The sequence below is a fragment of the Zootermopsis nevadensis genome, unplaced genomic scaffold (genome assembly GCF_977971745.1).
Source record: "Zootermopsis nevadensis isolate Lab colony 2312 unplaced genomic scaffold, Znev_1.0 Znev_ptg000050l, whole genome shotgun sequence".
Classification (NCBI taxonomy): Eukaryota; Metazoa; Arthropoda; class Insecta; order Blattodea; family Termopsidae; genus Zootermopsis; species Zootermopsis nevadensis.
Genome location: NW_028259182.1, coordinates 1,582,305 through 1,602,053, shown reverse-complemented (window position 1 = coordinate 1,602,053; position 19,749 = coordinate 1,582,305). Strand labels below are relative to the sequence as shown.

The 19,749-nt window shown below is 36.1% G+C and overlaps 2 protein-coding genes across 2 annotated transcripts; one reads left to right on the top strand and one right to left on the bottom strand.

Moving 5' to 3' along the window:
* Window positions 1-1,977: 1,977 nt before the first annotated feature.
* On the bottom strand, window positions 1,978-13,951 carry noi (splicing factor 3a subunit 3 noi). The gene is made up of 12 exons (XM_022065266.2): window positions 13,740-13,951; window positions 12,992-13,039; window positions 11,052-11,210; window positions 10,454-10,526; window positions 10,241-10,332; window positions 9,431-9,652; window positions 8,125-8,261; window positions 7,429-7,584; window positions 6,321-6,504; window positions 4,936-5,046; window positions 4,012-4,102; window positions 1,978-2,752 (listed from the first exon to the last, which is right to left on the bottom strand). Exons 1-12 carry the CDS (start codon window positions 13,833-13,835, stop codon window positions 2,619-2,621), a joined length of 1,503 nt encoding a protein of 500 aa, XP_021920958.1. The 5' UTR covers window positions 13,836-13,951; the 3' UTR covers window positions 1,978-2,618.
* A 222-nt stretch (window positions 13,952-14,173) lies between these two features.
* LOC110830392 (vesicle transport protein SFT2A) lies at window positions 14,174-19,258 on the top strand. The gene is made up of 5 exons (XM_022065267.2): window positions 14,174-14,253; window positions 14,396-14,566; window positions 14,664-14,833; window positions 15,129-15,246; window positions 15,710-19,258. Exons 2-5 carry the CDS (start codon window positions 14,495-14,497, stop codon window positions 15,836-15,838), a joined length of 489 nt encoding a protein of 162 aa, XP_021920959.1. The 5' UTR covers window positions 14,174-14,253; window positions 14,396-14,494; the 3' UTR covers window positions 15,839-19,258.
* The last annotated feature ends 491 nt before the right edge of the window (window positions 19,259-19,749 follow it).

Below are 19,749 nucleotides of genomic sequence, written 5' to 3'. Positions count from 1 at the left end.
TTTGATTTACCGTAAATTTTGAAAATTTTCAAAATATTCGAAATTTTAAAAATTGTTATAAATGTTAAGAGCGAAAATAACCAAAAATTTGCGAAATTTTCCAAAGAATATTTGAACTCGAAATTTTTCAAAAATTTTTACTTATGTGCGATTTTGGGACATTTTCCAACATTCTCCCCACCTGATCCCTGCCAGAACCGATCTCTCCACACCAGGTCTCTGCCGTACCGTCTCTGATGGACGCGATCTCGGCCGGACTGTGTCAGCACGATACGATCTCTACATGATCCAGCATCTGACCGAGCGTCTCTGCAAAGACCATGTACAACAGACACTATGTGAGGCAAATATCGAGTCTGGCAGAGAACAGGTGAGGCGGAAATCGAGACTGGCAAGTGCCGGGTCCGTCGGAGACAGTGTCCACAGACATCACTCGCTGCCGTAGTGTCTATGACGGAGATGGTCTCTGCTGTAGCCTCTGCACGACCCGGTTTCTGTGACTATGTCTCTGATTGGCTGTCTCTGCAAAGATCGTGTTCGACTGGCTGGGTAAGACACTCACCGTGTGAGTCAGAGACCGAGTCTGGCAGAGGCCGCGACCGTCAGACATTGTCCGCAGAGAGCGGTTCAGGCAGGGATCGGGTGGGTTAAAATATAAAAAAAAATTCAAAATTTCAAAAAATCAAAAATTGCTTAAAATCCTCTAAAAAGTGCACAAAACCAAAAGTTTTCGAAATACTTGAAGATATTTTGAAGTTTGAATTTTTTTTAGTTTTGTGCACTTTTTGGTCAATTTCCAGCATTTTTTCGTGTTTTGAAAATGTTCTTCAAAATTCTCCTCACCCGATCCCTGCCAGAACCGATCTCTGCACACCAGGCCTCTGCCGTACCGTCTCTGATGGACCCGGTCTCTGTCTCTGCACGATACGATCTCCACATGACCTTGTACCTGACTGAGCGTCTCTGCAAAGACCGTGTACAACAGACACCGGGTGAGGCAAAGACCGAGTCCGGCAGACAACAGGTGAGGCAGAGATCGTGACTGGCAAGGGCGGTGTCCATCAGAGACAGTGTCCACAGATATTGTTCTCTGCCGTAGCGTCTATGACGGAGCCGGTCTCTGCTGGAGCCCGTCTGCACAATGCTGTATCTGTGACTAGGTCTCTGACTAGCCGTCTGTGCAAAGACTGTGTTCGACTGGCTGGGTAAGACACTGACCGGGTGAGGCAGAGACCGAGTACCACACATGCTACTGATTTTATAATCTTACTGTAAAATGTATGTTTTCTAAGTCAAAATAACAGCAAGCTGTAGCAGGATCAAGTTTAAAATACAGGGTATACACAAAAGAATGGTGCAACTGTGACTGGCGACTCATTTTTGGATATGTTGGAAAGCTGGTTGTTACCCCAACTGAATACCAATTATGATGATTACATTCTATAACTGGACAGAGCTCCCCCCCATTTTCACAGGAATGTACGAGTGCTTCTCAATCGTGTTTTTCCACAGCGCTGGATGGGATGAGTTTGATTACCGTGTGGATGTGTCATGTGACCCAGGGTGCACACATTGAAGGACTGTAATTAACGCATGAGAAACTTGGACAGTTGCTGCCACTGACGGTGTATGTTTTGCCCGAGTAAGGTGAGAAATAAATTTTTTATTAACTTTTGAAACCGCACCATTCTTTTGTGTATACACTGTATATGTAACTCTACAGTAATTTGTCATTTCTTGAATGAATATTGTTGAAGATGACAAGAACTGGATAAGTTTTAAAAAGTAGTTGCAGAAAAGGTTTCTTTGTCCTTCTAGCCTGAGGGAAGAAAGCAGTTGGAACACCCTAACCAAGATTATGTGAATACCACGGAAAAACTCCTTTTACAATTCCAATTCCAACTATCCACCATCTTGACCATGTATCTTCTCAATGACAGCATTAAATATTATCACTAGAAAATACCACAGTTATGATGCATTGTGCAAAGTGAAATCTATATTAAATTAATCACAAATTATTGATAACACTACAGTCTAAAATGAAAAATTACCATTGACAAAGGTAAGTTCAGAGTGTATGTAAATTTTTGAAAATATATAAAAGGAAACCATAAAATATTTGATACCTGGCATAAAATAAAATAAGTGATGGTAGGTCTGTGCGTTTGAAATGTATACTGGAGCTGACAATGAAGACTGTAACATCTGAATTTTGCTTTCAACACTGCAGATGTGCTGATCATTCCACCTGTGGCCAGCCCCCAACTTTCTCCATGAGAACATTGCAGAAAGGCAGTTTAAATGTCATAACCCGACAGACCAGAAACACGAAACGAGGTACTCTAGCAGAAAGCAAAAAATTAAGAGGATAGAAGAACAGTTCAGGGGGAGTTTATGGTCTCAATGTCTGTCTGGAAAGAGCATCTGTTGTAAGGAAAGTGCTGCATGAAAATGCACTAAATTTGACTGTCACCCTCATGACATAACTAAGCATAGGAGAAACCTCACCAGTATCTTCCAGAATAAATAGTCCATAGTAATTTCACCTTCTGAAATAAAGATGCCACAAATATCCAGACAAGTCAGTAGTTTCCACTTCACACGTCAAGAGTAAATCACAAGAGCCCCTGCCTCTTAAGATCTTCAAAAGTCTTACGATTAACAACATTTCCTTGTGAATCTTCATACTCTTCCTCCTGTTCTGGTTGCCAGCGCTCTCCATGCTTCTGATTCTTCAACTTCTCCCATACTGTAAGAACATGAAATATGTGCAATGTCTGTAGAGAGGTAAGACATGAAACGCTCCTTTACAGGGTCAATGATCATCATTATCAGGCCTCAACAAATTTCAAAGATAAACATAAAATTTAATTTAGACCTTTACATGTAATGGTTCTTAAAAAACTAAACAAACCTAAACAAGAATCAAAATACCCTAGTCAAAATTTGTGTTAACCTATAATACTGAGCTTGAACAAAATTAGTCTCATACTTTGGATCTTATTTCTTGCAGACTCATGGGTGGATATTGAAAAATGTTCAAAATTTCTTTCAAGTCACACAAATGTTAAAATAAGAAACCTAAGGTTTTTATTGTAAAGTTTGGATTGTGACCTTATGGGTTGTGCTACTGTGTAGTCTAGTAGGTGTTAACATACATTCTCCCAGAAACATTCTGCCTCCATCTTCAGAGTAGAATATGGAAGCAGCATGTTCCTCTGAAATGTTGGTAACTGATGACAAGACTATATGGTTTCATAACCAAGAAGACCACAATCTGAAATGTTAAAACAATGGTAAGACCAAGGGAAGAAACAAAAGAGGTGGAAGAGGAGTATGGGAAGGCAGAGACAGACGGAGAGACTTGGTTGTTTGTGCCACATAAAGTATAGACATCTTAGGAATCTTAGCAAAAAGAAGAGGAACTGAACAGGGGGTAAAAAAAATTGGGACCATCAGTTGCAGTCTGAGTTGTGACACTATATAGCTTTGTAGGTGGAAATCAATATACTGCTTAAAATTCAACACTGAAGATGGAGGCAATGCATTCCCCTAAATCACTGATAACCATATACTGTCACAACTCACTAGACTGCGAATGGCATTTTCACTGCCATGAAAACATTAAATCTGAGGAAGTAGGGGCTATTAAATTAGATAAAATTCTAAGCCATAGTATGTTAATTGCTACAGCATGGACACTGACCTGTCTTACCTCAGAAAATTATGAGGTACCATGCAGTGTTACTAATTCTTTCACCACGTCAAAACCATAAAGCAACTAAAAACATTTCCTGCCTTTCGATATAAGGGATTGACATTTTCATTAGCATAAATTTCCATTTATCAACTAATAACAAGAAAATTAGTCACAATAATGACAAACAGCGTATACTGTACTTCTCCTACTATGGTCAAAAACACAATACAAACCAAAACATTTTTCCGGAATTTCTCACAAGACTGACAACTTTAAGACAAAAATGAAAGAAAAACTGTAACACTTACATGCAAGGGCATCTTCAATCTGCGTAACATTGGCAAAGTGAGCTGTGTTTGGGATTCCCAGACATCTCATCCCGTGAGCATGACGCCATTCCTGCAAATGAACATAAAATTAAACGTCAGATGAACACTCTGTACTGGCAAAGACCCCTAATTCTCTAAGTGCCAAGCCATTACCTGAAGCAGCTATCTACGACTGCCAAGGCATTTCATTTATAAACGCAAACTGGTAGAAAAATTTTCACAGAAATTTTTATTTTAAGCAAGAGATATAATTGTTTTTACAAACAACACAGCAATCTTTCGGATTTCAAGAAAACTGTATTTCACATTTGAATTGCAAAAAGGAAGTGTAACACAAATTATGAAAAATTATTTTTATTGCCTTTTCAGTTTTTTACATCTTAAATCATATGCCATAAGCAATAATCAACTATGGACAAAATTAACATATATTACTGTAATAAACCATAAAAATACATTGTGGCTCTTCTCACATCACAAATATTTCTAGCACAACCAACACATTTATAACCATTAGCGTCATTTAAGTTTTGTGAACCTCCTATTTTTATCTGCCAAAATAAGAAATAATTTGTATCATTTACACCTTCAAGTCTTAAGTCTAAATGTCTTTTCCAACTTCCCCCCCCCAATATATAAAACACTCCATGCCATCTATCAGCTGCAAGGATAAGGATATTAAAAATGTACAACACTACGACATAAGTGTGTGACACTAAGAGGGTAAACATGAATGTGTAATAATTAGCTGTACCTTCAGCACGACATGATAAAGTAAAATTTATGTAGATTTACAAGGAAAACAGGTGGGTCTTATGGTCTGAAAGTAGGGCATTAAAATATATCAGATTTATATACACAGCTAGCCTAAAATAAAAAATATATATGCAAAAAATAACTTACAGCAAAGTGCCTCTGGAAAGCCTTGGGGCCCTTGTAAGTAAAGTTGCCACAGATCTCACAATTATAGCTGATGTTAAGTCCATGCAGTTTGTAAAGCCAGTAGGGGATTGGCTGAAACAATGGAAGCCAGCAATACAGTTTACGAGTCAGGAGTAAAATTATAAGGTCAAGAGTGGAAACGGACGACTATTAAGCATTTTTCAGCATAACTGGCAGCTGGAAAGTACAACTACGAGGCGTGTCCTTAAAGTAAGTTTCCCTGGGGCCGTTTACAGAAACAAAACACAATTTCATGGAAATATTTATTGCAACAGATACAGCAAGTGTCCAGCTATTTTTCAACATATTCGCCACCGGAATTGAGACAATTGTCATACCGTAGGACCAACTTTTGAATACCTATGTCGTAGAAGTCTGCCGCCTGGGATTGGAACCACTGTGTGACAACCATCTCCGCCTCTCTGTCATTCTCAAAACGCTGACGCTGACCGGACAGGAATTTCTTGAGGTGTAGGAAAAGATGGAAATCACTGGGAGCGAGGTCCGGGCTGTAGGGTGGATGATTAAACACCTCCCAGCTGAACTCCTGCAGGAGACTTGCTGTCCGTCGAGCCGTGTGCGGCCTAGCGTTATCACTGACCGCACTTCACAGTCGGCGAGAGCTGGAATAAGAACCTCCATCTTCAACAGCTGCAACGATGCTAATGTGAGAACGCGGGAAGTTCCGTTAGTGCATGCGCCATGCTACGTCATTGCTCTATCACGTACGCACAGTCGCTTCGCGCAATATAAGGTTTGCTAGCTGTGGGACGAGTGGGAAACTTACTTTGAGGACGCGCCTCGTATCACACATACTTTCGCTTTGAAGAAAATAAAGGAGGGAGGGAGCAAGAATACATAGAGCACACAGTGGTGCGAAAGGTAGCAATGTGAAACATTTGTCTGCAGTAAAGGCAAATTGGTTTGATAAACTGTTATCTGAATGTGAAGAATCAAGTGATCATGAATACTTTAGTTATACAAACACACGCCTTTTTTCCTCATTCAAAAAACAAGGTTAAAGAAGTACGCATAGAACAGGTATGAACTTGCGACAATGCAGTTTGGCTGTCTACGCTTCTATCACATGGTTCTTGAATACACTGAACTACTTCTGCTTATCAGCAGACCTCCTCTGTGCTAATTGGTCACTTACAAACAGCAAAACTTTACTCAGCCAATTCTACTGAAAAACACCATACTGCTACTTTATCCACAATAGCTTGGACTGAACCTGAATGTCTGCAATGAGATGCTAACGTCCTACAGTGTGAGCAAAATTTGTCTTATTAAATTATAAAGCACTGCAGTTTCAGTAAGAAAAAAAACTTGACATAAAAACAAACCTTGCCATCCCAACCTAGGGGCAAGTTCTTTGGATTGTATGGGACATCACTATCATCTTCATCATCTGATTCACTTGCACTGGCTTCAGCATCAGAGTCGTCACGCTCCCCTTCAGTACGAGCTTGTTTCCTCTGAACATTTTCTTTTGTGGCATTCCTCTGTTCTGACAAGAGCTCTGTGAATCTGTTCAAACAATGTTACATTATAATTAACTAATAAACTTTGACACAGTATAGTAATTACATGACTATAAGTGGCAAATTCTGAGCAAATATTATTTTATTGGCTACTAATACAGGATTTACACACAAATATCACCTAATTATGACTCATCTCTTCTACAAGGATAAATGAATGATATTACTGGATACTGGGAATGCCCCGTTCTTCAAGTGTCTGAGCACTGCAGGTCCCAACTTTTCGTTGGCTTTGATCTATGGACATTCGGTAGGACACATTGGACGAGGGATCGGCCCGTCGCAAGGCCTCTACCTATTTACAGGACAGCACAACACAGAAAAACGCGGACAAACATCCACGGCTTGAGTGGGATTCGAACCCACGGTCCCAGCGACCAAGCGGCAGAAGGCCCACGCCTCAGACCGCGCGGCCACTGCAGACCCCTAATGATATTAGCATAGACCTAAAACAAATCGGTATGTAAGTACAGACTACATTTATTTCGCTGAGGATAAGAACCTGTAGCCAGCTATTATGAATATAGGTTCCAGGCATGGAATTTCTTGACCAGCTGAGCAAATATTAGCTTCTAAAGACAAACTCTGCTCCATCATTATGATGATGTTGTTGTTGTTGCTGTCTGTTATTTGCTTTATGATGCTGTCAGTTGTTCAGACTATATACGAGGGGTGTACACAAATGACTTAGACTGGAGCTACGATTTCGACCCGGCAGGTGGCAGCAGTCCGCTGCCTTGGTGTAATCCGAGTGTTGACCTTGACGGTCATGTGGCCGATTTGGCGCCACAGCGTCGTGGGAAGGGCCGCGGGCAGCATCACTTAGTCCCACAGGACAGTAACCAGTCTGACAAGCCATGGAGAGTGACTACCATATTAGTGTTGAACATGAATAAAAATGTAAAGTCACCTGTATACTTGAGCCTCAAGGGAAGAAATCTCACGCTGGCGTTCACTCTCCTTGCCTCGTCCCACTTTGCCTGGCTTGTTCTTTGCAAACAGTGATGGATCTAATGACTTCTTGCCCTTTGTGCCAAACAACCGCTGGGCTCGCTCCTCCAAAGTCCTACAATAAGCCACGGAATGGTTATAAAACTAGATACCCTGCAATTACACTATCCATCAATTCAAATTGTATTTTCTGGTTAGCTAGAAGAGGCAGTCAGTGGGTGACAGTATCGAAGAAGATAATGATTTCAAGGGGGCATTAAATTTCAGAGCTGAGAAGACATAAAATTTACAGTTACAAATTTCAGGTTTTATAAAAATTAATTTTGTTCATAAATAGGGATAGTTGGTTAATTTATGTAGGGCATAGGTTCAGAACAGATATAAATTCTTGTTTTTATGAGAAATTTGCCCTGTGAGAAGTTAGGTAGAAGGCAGTTGGCGTGAGTTCATGCAAACTTACACACCTAGTCTATGTCCCCTGTTACTGAGCAACATTTTTTGACATTGCTTTTTTAGAGTTCTGAGAATGGAAAAGGTTTTATTTCAATCTTGTATCAGATTGAAATAGCAATTCGATTTATACCAAGTACCTTGAAAATACAAAATAGGAGTAATACATATTATACCATAAAATGGTGAATACAATGAAACTTACCCTCCACATTTAAGTCCAAGAGCCATGAGAGCAGATTTGAGACGATCAAGTCCGAGGGAAGCCAATTCCTCCCACGATGAAAAGGCGGAAAGGTCCAAATGTGCACCTACATGTGTCAGTGCACTGCCAGTTTCTTTCTGCAAAATATATATATGATTTAAACAGTCACATGATCTAACAGCAAACAAAGGCTCCAATTTAAACTAAATCTGCTCATATTTTATTTCTTACATGTGGTAGGATTGTAAATGACATTATACACAAAAAAATAAACAAAATATATTTTTTTATTTGAGTAGCACAATTTCATCAAATGGTAAAAATATGAGAAAAAATTAAGAGAGAATTTTTAAAGCCAGAAAATTTTATAAACAATTAGTGATTATCATCTGTTATACAGAACTTTCAGAAAAGTTTAAAGTTGTATTACACAATTTAATTACCCGACTATTTTGATATATGGAGGAGAAAGTTGGAATTGCAAGAGATGAAAGTATATTACACGTAACAGAAATTAAGTTTATACAGAGTATTAATCAACAAACATGGGACAAAATGCAAAATGACACCATCAGGAGAAATCTAACAGAAGAAACACTACAGGCAATGTTGGTGAAATTAATGCTATAGTGGTATGGCCATGTGCTACAGGCAAAAACACAACTCCTTTCAGAGTTTAAGAAAAGAATGTGTTTAATTAATATATATACTGGGGAAAGCAAGAAACAGATGGAGATACTAAGTGAGGGAAGACTCATGTGTAATGAACAAATTACTTTGTAATTCCTTAGTACTATAATAATGCAATTTATGTCTTCAAGAATGACTTTCACATTTTTAACAGAATCAATCTTTGCTACACTGAGTAAAATATATTGTCCATCAGACTCTGTTGTAATGAGATTCTATGTGTATAAAATATATAATACAAATTACATCATGACAAATTCAAATTTGCAATCTTCACCTAATATATTACAATGATTAAATGCAGGATGAGATATGTAAAACATTTAGTGTACATGAGGGAGGTGAAAAATAAAAATAAAACTGTGGTTAGAGAACTACAAGTACAGAGGCTATTTCAAAAGATTTAGATGCAGGCAGGGTAATAATATTAAAGTAGGTCATAAAGAAACAGTGTGAAAGCTGTGGATTCGATTTATGCTGCTCAGGACAGGGTCCAATGGAAGACTTTCATAAACACAGAATTGAAAATCAAGTTTAATACAAGCAGGAAATTTCTTGATAAATCATCCTACTGAAGACTTAGTACTATGGAGTTAATTATAATCATATATCTTACGGGCCAGCCAGGGAAGGTGCCAGCTTCCCACTGGGTTTGAAACTGTCGTTGCACATTCTCCAGTTCAGCGTTCAGGTCTAACAGTGGGCGGACTCGTGTCAAGTACATGTGAAGGTAATCCAACAGAACATCCAGATACTTGCGGTACTCTGAGTTTTTACGATCTTTAGGGATGTCAAACAAGTGATCAAATGTTGTCAGATATGTGATGTAATCCACCTTCTGTAATTCATAATGTCACACGTGTCATGAAAGTTATATACAAAAATCCCACACTACTTCAACCTACCAAACACCTATTTATTGTTCTATGATAATTATTAATTTAATTGATAAGTGGAGTTTTAGATGTGTATCTTAACAGGAGGGACTGCTGTAGGAACACTATGCAATAAATGTCTCGAGTAGCACTGCACACCTTATAAAAAAGGAACACGACTTCAAATAATTGTCACAAAAAGCAATGCCAGAAGGCCCAAAGATTTTCTTACAAAAGCTAGAATTCACACATAATATTTGTTCTGTCTTCTAAGAATAGTTTGCCTATTAAAAATTCCTTCTTTTCTCTGAGTTGCGTATATTTTTAATTTAACAAATTTTCAGTATAAACTTCAACATACTGACATTCATTCTTAAATTATTTAACTAAAATATAACAACTTTCACATATGTTCAACTAGACTTTGCCTTTTTTCTATTAGGAATTGCTTCTTTTCTATAATTAACTGGACTGCACACAACTTTACCAAATTACCAGTGACTTGACAAATTGCAGTTTGTACAGCTATGGCTATAAGAACTGTTGCATACCTCTATGCCCTTCAGATTCACATACTTCTCGTAACACTCATGAAGGTCCAAGTACTTGCCATACCCTTCCTCATCTGTAAACTCTACCATATCTGCAACACAGAATATCAACATGCATTTCTATAACTAAAAATCAGACTAGTTAAATATGAACACCTAATTGTCCCACTGTGTCCAATTAAATTTAACACTTTCCTTGTACACAATACTTACTAGCTTGTTCATCAGAAGGATTATCTCTTAGCTTGGCCAGCTCTTCAAACTCTACGGACATAGGAACACTGACCTGAAAAACAAAATATGATTCAGACTCGAACAACACGTGAATATGTATCACCACATTTCATTGTACAAATCACACCACTGTGTAATTCACACATCCTTTTGTGAAATTTATAAAAACTGATCCACGTATTTTATGCATTATATTTTTAAATATAAAAGAAAACAATGAAATATTCTGTCTAAATGGATACCAACTGGAATATTACCCTAGGAAGGACGACATCATACTTGGCAAAGCTTGGGCAGAAATGTACTATATCATTATTATACTTAACATCATCTTTACTGTGGCCTTACAATCACGCAAATGTGGCAATAATCTATACAGATGTTTTGCTGTGTGAAATAAACATGACCATAATTACACAAAGAATCAGTTAATAAACTCATGAATATATGGTATTTCGCAGAAAATATTTCACTTTTTCAGATATCTTTTATGATGGATAATTTTAATCCATACTTTCATAAATCATGTAACCAAGTATCTCATCTCAAATTAAGAAAAGTAATCATCACTTCTTACCTCATTTGGCAAACGTCGGTAAAAATCCTTGATACCCTTCAACCTTGTGTAAAATTCTGCAAATTCATTTGGTCCAGACAGTGCTGCCACTTCTTCCTTCCGCAGACCATCTTTATCTTCATATAACTCCTTCAAATTGTTAGTGCTATCCATGAAATGCTAAAATAAATATGTCAATGTTATGAAAGTTGTGAATAACATAAAAGCAAGCTGTGTATTGAACACAATACTTCACAAATGGAAAATTTTAATTTGTAAAACTGTTCTTTTGGACTTAAGGAAACAGACTAGACTCATTTGGCTCAGGACACGATCCAGTGTTGGATTTGTATGAACATAGTAATGAACCTTTTGGTTCAATAAAGAGCTGAGAATCTCTTGACTCAATATTAGCTTCACATGACAGACCCTGCCCCATGCAGTTACTTGTTTCTTCAAATTTTACTGATCAGAAGTACCAAAATTTATATTTTCTGTCACCACTGGCATAATGTTCACATCTGCCACCATGAGACAGTTGAATACAAGCAATACCCAACGTTGGACAAGTTTAATATATGGGACTGATCTCTCTGTCACATTTCATTTTAGCACTGAACTGAGTATGGCATTATAAGATTAAATAAGTATAACACATGCTGCACTGACTAAAAAAGCTGAAAAATTTCTCTAGTTAATTTATCAGTTCTTTACATATTAGCATTTATCAATGGTACAGTTTATTTAGTATCAAATAATGAGTAATTAATTATGGTATCTGTGATAAAATAGGATGGAAAAGAAAGTGGCTATGACCAATTTTTAAGGGTCTAACCCACTATTCAGCTTGAGGAAATTATGAAAACCTCTCTCAGAATAACCAAACCCAGGCATTCAAATCAATAAGTCAGACTGAGGGTCAGATATGTAACAGATCTGCTACTTTGCAAAATCAAAGCGAACAGCGCACAAGTACCACATGGAGAGGTAATTTTATCTCTAACTTAGCATTAACAGTACTTTCGGCAAATGGATTTTGGTAACAATTCACCAGAATTCAACAGAAATACAAAAAGGAGACTTTCTGACTACTTTGGGCAATCAGAACTGCCCACTTTGCAAACACAAAAACCCTTTCCCATCCTATATTTTCCTAATCATCTACTTGAAGATCACTGTCTTCTGGAACCCTGATAATGGGGGGGGGGGGGCAGTGCGGTCCTCTGAAATGTCAGTTAATGTCTGTCACACTATTAAGTGTTACATCCCAGATAACAGTCATCTTCACACTCATTGGGGTTAGACCTTCAAATCTGACCTAATCTTCTACTTTTCTTCTTAAATATTAAACAACTAAGAAAAGAAAAAGGAAAAAGATTAAACATATCAATAAATGTCAGAATTATGAACTGTAGATATTAAAGACATTTATATTTTATGGCATTTGTCCATATTTTGTAAGACGTTTCCTTTCTAAAGAATTTGGTGAACAAATTTTAGTGCAGAAAGAAATTGATGCAAATTTATATAATTGCATAGACTGTATTGTACTTACTGAGAGCCACAATGCCCGTTTATGAAAACAGAAACTAACGACAGTAACAGATTACAAGAGTGACAACTTATATATCTCCCATACACTAATGAGATGATGATATAAATGTCACCAAAATTAAATATTAACCCACATTATAATCAGTACAACAACATACTGTATGGTTGGCACCTGTCTATATGCAGCAGCAAACCATTCTTCACTAGTACATTCTGCAATTCATATTACAACAAAACATGCAATCTATATAATACTTCTTCTTAAAATTTCAGTGCTCATCATAAAAATGTCAAGTGTTTGAGAGAGTGATATCTTGTAAAACACTTTCCACTGTATTGAGAAACCTATACTCCATGACACCACAATCATTTACTATCAGAATGATCAAATTAATTTTACAGCTTACATCAAGCAGCATTTTCAGCCGATGATCAGAGTTTATTACTTCACGATACTGAAATAAAAGAAAATATTATTTACACATATATCATTAGTTAAAATTACTTTCTACAATTAAATTATGAATAGACTTATATTTATTAGACTTTGTCCTGTCTCTTACATCTAGATGAACTGAAAAATCCAGTTGAGAGAAAACAAGAAGAGAGAATGATAACATTGTAATGTGCAAAATTTCTAGTGGAAACAAAACAAGCAAGAAACCTGTAAGAGAAATTATATCTAATAAGAATGAAAATTGTTTTTAGATCCCTCTAACAAGTACACTACAATGCAAAGGTATTTTGATGATAATGATGATAACAATAGCAGCAAAAACTAGTATATTCCTCTAATTTTAGTGGTCTGGTAGCACACTACCAGCCAGATTGGGGCATTCACCACTGGTTTTGGGACTGTTTAGCAACCACTATTTGGAATTCAGGTTTAATGTGTATGACAGCATCACTTTTATTGTGAAGAATAAAGGTGCAAAATCCATCTCTCACACAAGCCATTGAAATTTCTAGTAGTTTTTGACATTTTCTTGTAACAAAATCCAAATTTTTGTGAATCCATTTCCTGTATCTTGTGATTAGTCTAAATCCTTGCACAAAACAAACCGACTGACAACACTGCTACATTACATTAAAGACACTAAAATCTATAACTGATTCTCGGCCATAGTAAACAAAAATTGGTTAAGAGCTACTTACACCAGACTTTTTGTGAAGCATTTCCTTTACCATTGCATCCATAAGTCGTTCTCTCTCTTCATGATATCTTCGTTGTTGCTCTAGAATTGTCTCCATAACTCAAATACAATTAATACTGATTCATTAAATGTAAAAATTCTTCCAAAAACAAACCCGCACACCACAAACTCACATAAATTCTCTCTCTCTCTCTCTCTCTCCACAATTCACAGATTACTTTCTATGGTACTTCTTTGTAATCTAGGTTACAGTGCCATTTTATGGCAAAAGAAACATTTTGTTTCACGAATTAAGTTATAAAACATATTTTCTTGAGTTAAGAATCGACTTAATTAAAATATTCGCATAATTTCCGGGCACAAATTAATGCGGTAACACTACTGAGTATACATTTATGTACTTTGTGAAATAATATGGCGTTGCAGTTTTTTAACAGCAGGCCCGCTGAATTGTGGCTGTCAAAACCTCTGTGGTCCCATCCACAGGGAATGAAGAAGAAATCTTGTTTTGTATGGTGAGTTGGGGGCGTTTGTTCAAAGAAAGTCCACTTGTTGCATATTTCGATGGTTTATGAAATGGCAAACTATCCATAAGAGTACTTAAGCTCTTCTTGGTGTCTATTTGATGTAATATATACATAATTCGTCGTGTTGCAGATCATAAATAACGAGGTGTTTCCTGTTACATAGCGTTATTTGACATTTCATTAAACAGTGAGCATCCGTACTGTACCAGAAACTTTTTATTTAAAAGATATGGATAAACTGAGAAGAGCTCTTAGTGGTGATGACAGCCAACCTGATGAAGAAAGTGGTATTATGCCTCAGGTAAAATATAAGTAAATAAATAATTTGAATTCCCAATGTGTGAGGTACATGAACCAGTGCTATGAGGTGTCATAATAAATTATGCTTATCATTTCAGTTGTTAGACTCAACAACACTAAGCTGGGAAACAAGAATAAAAGGATTCATTATCTGTTTTGTCATCGGTATTTTGTGTTCTATTCTTGGATCGTTGTTCTTGTTCATGCCTACAGGCATGGCAGTGTTCGCAGTATTCTACACATTAGGCAACATTATAACCATACTAAGGTGAGCTTTCATTTCTAAAATGTGCCAAGTTGTTTACAGAGTGTTAAGTTGTGCTTCATTGTCAAGTAATTTAAACCCATTAAGCATCTTATTGATACACACTTTAGGAAAACTGTAGAGTATAAGTTAGATCCCTTGCGAAGCCTTGTCTTTATTGGGGTTTTTATAGTTCTAGAGGGAATAATCATATCTGATGTAAACAACTGGAGAGGAAATGTTTAATAACTACTTATTGATCCATAATTATTTATTTTTTATATAGTTTTTAAACTGCTTGTTACATATTTATTTCCAGTACGTGTTTCCTCATGGGTCCAGTGAATCAATTAAAAAAAATGTTTGCTCCGACACGAGTAATAGCCACCATTATTGTCATTGTGATGTTCGGGCTCACACTATTTGCAGCTGTTGGGGTAAGTATATGAGATTCAGGCTAACCAAATTTGTTTAGAACAGTTGTTGCAGGAACCACTTTCTTTGGTAGCCTGTGTCATCACTTTCACTTAGTAGCTGTCTGGGAGATGAGTGTAAGACAGAGTTTTCAGGCTATCCCTTGTCAGTGACATCATCCTAGTTAGTCTACCATAAACCACTTGTTATATTTTTACATCTTCAGAAATTTCTATATGTACAGTTTTGGAAAGCAGACAAGATTATAACAATTTTTAATGGAGTCTTAATTATTTTTCTCTGTCTTTTCCATGCATAACTTGAAATATAAACGTTAACAGATTGCCCCAGTACAAACTAGGGACAGAATATAGTACATAAGTGATTTCTTGGAATATACTTCTTTCTCAGGTATTAAATTACTTTTTAGGTACTTGATCTGATTTCTGATTTTGTTTAATTACTTGCTACTCCATGTATTTGCAGCTCCATAAAGCTGGCCTAGCTCTGGTGTTTGTGATCATCCAGTCCCTAGCAATGACATGGTACTCCCTGTCATATATTCCCTATGCTCGTGATGCTGTCAAGAAGACTGTGTCTGCATGCGTTACCTAAAATAGAACATCTGAACTACACTACTGACAAAGGCAGCTCACTACAAAAATACTGTTGAAGCTGTTGGTTGGGAGAAATGTCAATAATTGCTAATGCTGTAACTATAAACTGTGGTTATCTTTGTTCAGGTTCATACCAGATGTTGTGTTCCTATCAGAATTCTTCCTGCAGTTGTTGGAATCAGGTCCTCTATATGTGATGTATTAGACTAGTATTTTGTGCCTTAAACCAGGGCTTCAGATTGATATATGATATCATACAAATTTGGTTTCTGGAGTTTACATTGTTTGCTGTGATGGAATAGTATCTTTAAGATGAATGTGTGGTATGTCTTTTATAGTAAATTTCAGCTAATTTGTGACACTAAAATGTATGTTCATGATTGATATGAATGTATGTTAATGAGTTTCTCTTGATGTTTGAATATGGCATTTGTGAATTAAAATTGTCAACAACATTAAATGAAATTATATTTGGGTAACAGAATATATAACATAACTTTCCTACTCTTCATTAATGGGAAGCACATATCCCACCTCAAAAGTAAGCTCAAATATACTTTTTTAAGAAATAATTTAACCACAGAAGCATTTAAAGTATATTTTGTGAAAATCTTGTGTTGTACAGCAATTTATCATTGTTGAATGAAATAATATAAATTTAAAAAGTGATTTCCTGTATGTACAGGACATGGTGTGGTAGAATGGTTATGATTGTGGTATAGCATAAATATGTGTGTACTTAATGTCTTCCCAATAATTCTTTCTATGCTCATATCTGTAATTGCCATTTGTCATTTTTACTAGATTGAACTGCAGACAACAGAAACCAGAAAATGGTGAGTCCATCATAAAATGTATAACAAAGTTCAAAGCAGTCAATAAACAAATGCAAGGAATTTATATATAAAATTCTGTAAGGTAATAGAAATTGTGAGCAAATGGAAACATTTACAGAAATGTATGATCACTCATTTGAAAGCTAACATCACCCAGATATCCAGAAAAGTTAAAGTTTTGTGATCAGATATGTGAAAGCTGTGAAATTACACTAATTTATATAATCATTGTTGAGCATCAATACACAAAAATCTATTTTTCTGCATTGTATAGCAGTATGTGTACATAGTAGGCCATGTATGAGCAAACAGTCTTCTGTTTTGATGTAATATTTCTGTGAATATTGATAATATGGTTGGGTGTGTAAGTGTTGAAGTTATGGCCTAGTGTGGAATGTGATTATTTTAAAGATTTTTTCCTTTAAAAACAGGCAACTGCATGAAAATTGTGTTCAAACTATTCATGTATGCCACCTGTTTATTAGAAACATGTTGCAAATAAAATATGATTGATTGTCATGTGTTTATATAGTGGCATCAGTCACATCATTGGTACTAAGACATATTAGGTATGTTTGAGACTGTAATATAAAATGTCCCCCCTCATCTTCACAGTCTAATATACATTTACATAAGTTTTGACCTATCAAAAATTGTTAAGAACTTCTTCACTGATATAGTGGACATTATTATTTCTTTGGCATACATTCCATAATAAGTGAAGCAGTGCTTGTGATTTGTTGTGCAAAAGTAATGGCATATCTGCCTAAATATGTGTAAATTAAACTGTCATTTAATTTTAAAAATCCCAGGGATTACCAACCCTTCAAGACCTAGGAACATACTTGCTGTTTTTTAACAACTTGTGGTCTGCCAAATTATTAAGTAGTTACTCATCAACGATGTCATTATTGATAAAAATAAAAATTATATGACTGTCAAATAATTTACAGTATATACATGTGGCATACCATATGCTGTTTGTATATTTTAATATGAAAAGGTAATACAATGTTATAATTTATAGTTCTGTCTGGCACACAACAACTGGTTTCTTTAGAATATTAATTGTCCACGATGATGTTGCATCACCTGTATGGTGTGAAAAACTGTAAGAAGGTATCAGAATCATAGGCTGTCAAGGTTTTGTATACCTTTCATGAATTGCCATATCAGTCTTTTCAATATAAGAAACTCTGACAGGTGAAACAATTTTCTTTATATTGGTCTGTTTATAGAAATATAATGGTTATTTTATTACAAATTTGAAAATGTGAATGATCTTTGTAATCAGTGTCTTATATGGATGCATATCTTTCAGAAATGATATTTTAAAAGTTTGTGCCACTAATACAATACATAGTAATTTAGGAAACCAAAATAAAAGGTCTGTCTGTCATTAAAATATTTTCAAAAGTAGTATGTTTCTTAGCACATGTATTACATTGTATTAAACATAATATAATTTGTTATAAAAACAGGTTGACTTTCCAACTGAATTCTGTCTAGGTTTTAATGTAATCTGTCACATTTACTGGCTGTTTTTTGGGATGAATTGCATTGTCCAAAGATTTAAACTAGAACCAATTTCTCTTTAGGTAGGATATCAGGTTCTCACAGCACTGAGAACTAAAATGGCCGTCCTCTGGATTGCAGTGTCATGTAGTCTGGTAGAAGTTTACCAACATTTCAGAGGTCCTTGTTGCCTCCATCATCAGGGCTATGAATCATTGGCAAACTTCTACCAGACTACATGTTGCTATATAACCCAGAAGGTGGACATCCTACAACTCGGACTTTCGTTTTGCCTCTGTCCTGAGGTTTGAATCCAAGACCTTAAGAATATGAAGCAGTAGTACTGATTGTAATGTTCAGTGAGATGGGAAGATGATCATAAATAGTAATTAGGGATTTGGAACAAGATGGTCATGGTTTGTTTCAGTGTATTATCTGACTCACCTGGATGACTTGGGGGAAAATCATAAAAGCATAGCCAGTAACCCAGACAAGATTTGAACCCGGTATTAACATGTTTATTACCTTGCAGGTGCTCTTGAAGTGAAATGACGCGCTTCAACTGCAAATATTAAGAGTAAGAAAGAAAAATTATTTATACAAAAATTTGTCACCCATGCTATGCTGTGGATTATGGAAAGTTGACTTTGACCCCTTATATGTGTTTTTAACACAAAAATTGTATTGATAGTATGAGTATTTCAATGGGAAATGGTGTCCAATTATATATACTTATGTCAATTACATGTAAAGAATTGTTAAGAGAAAATGTTCATATTCTGATTCTGTGAATTATGTCAATTCAGTCTGTGATTTCGTTCTTCACATAATAAAGTATATTTGATGTTATTGTCTTTCTGTAAGCTCATATCATTTTATCACCAATAGTGATACAAGAATATATAGTTCATTATGATTGCATACCATGTCCACATTCATGCTAATTTTATACAGTTACATTTCAAAAGTACTGACACTGTATAAGAGTCAGAAAGAAATTATTATTCTTTGTATTTTGTCAAGTATTCACTATATAAAACATCTCAAATAAAAATTTTAGTTTCTAATATGATCTTTATTTTGTGTCATGCACCAATTTTTTATGTTGAACTGTTTTTTGAGAAAAGTAATTATGATTAATTTGAGCTTAAGTAAGTTAAGGGTTGAAGATTTCCGTCTTCTGGGTTGTTGCGCTGTGTAGTCTGGTCGATGTTAACCAACGTTTCAGAGGTCATACTGCCTCCATCATCAGGGCGATGAGTATGAAGATTTCTGTCTTTGGGTTGTTGCGCTGTGTAGTCTGGTCGATGTTAACCAACGTTTCAGAGGTCATACTGCTTCTGTCATCAGGGCGATGAGTATGAAGATTGACCTCTGAAACGTTGGTTAACATCGACCAGACTACACAGCGCAACAACCCAGAAGACAGAAATCTTCATACTCACCGCTGTGAGAACCTCAAGTCTTACAAGTTAAGGGTTATTGTTACTATGTTTTTACAGGCTTCATTAATGCCCTGATTAGTTTTTGTTGCTTTAGGTTTTTCATATTGCTGTAT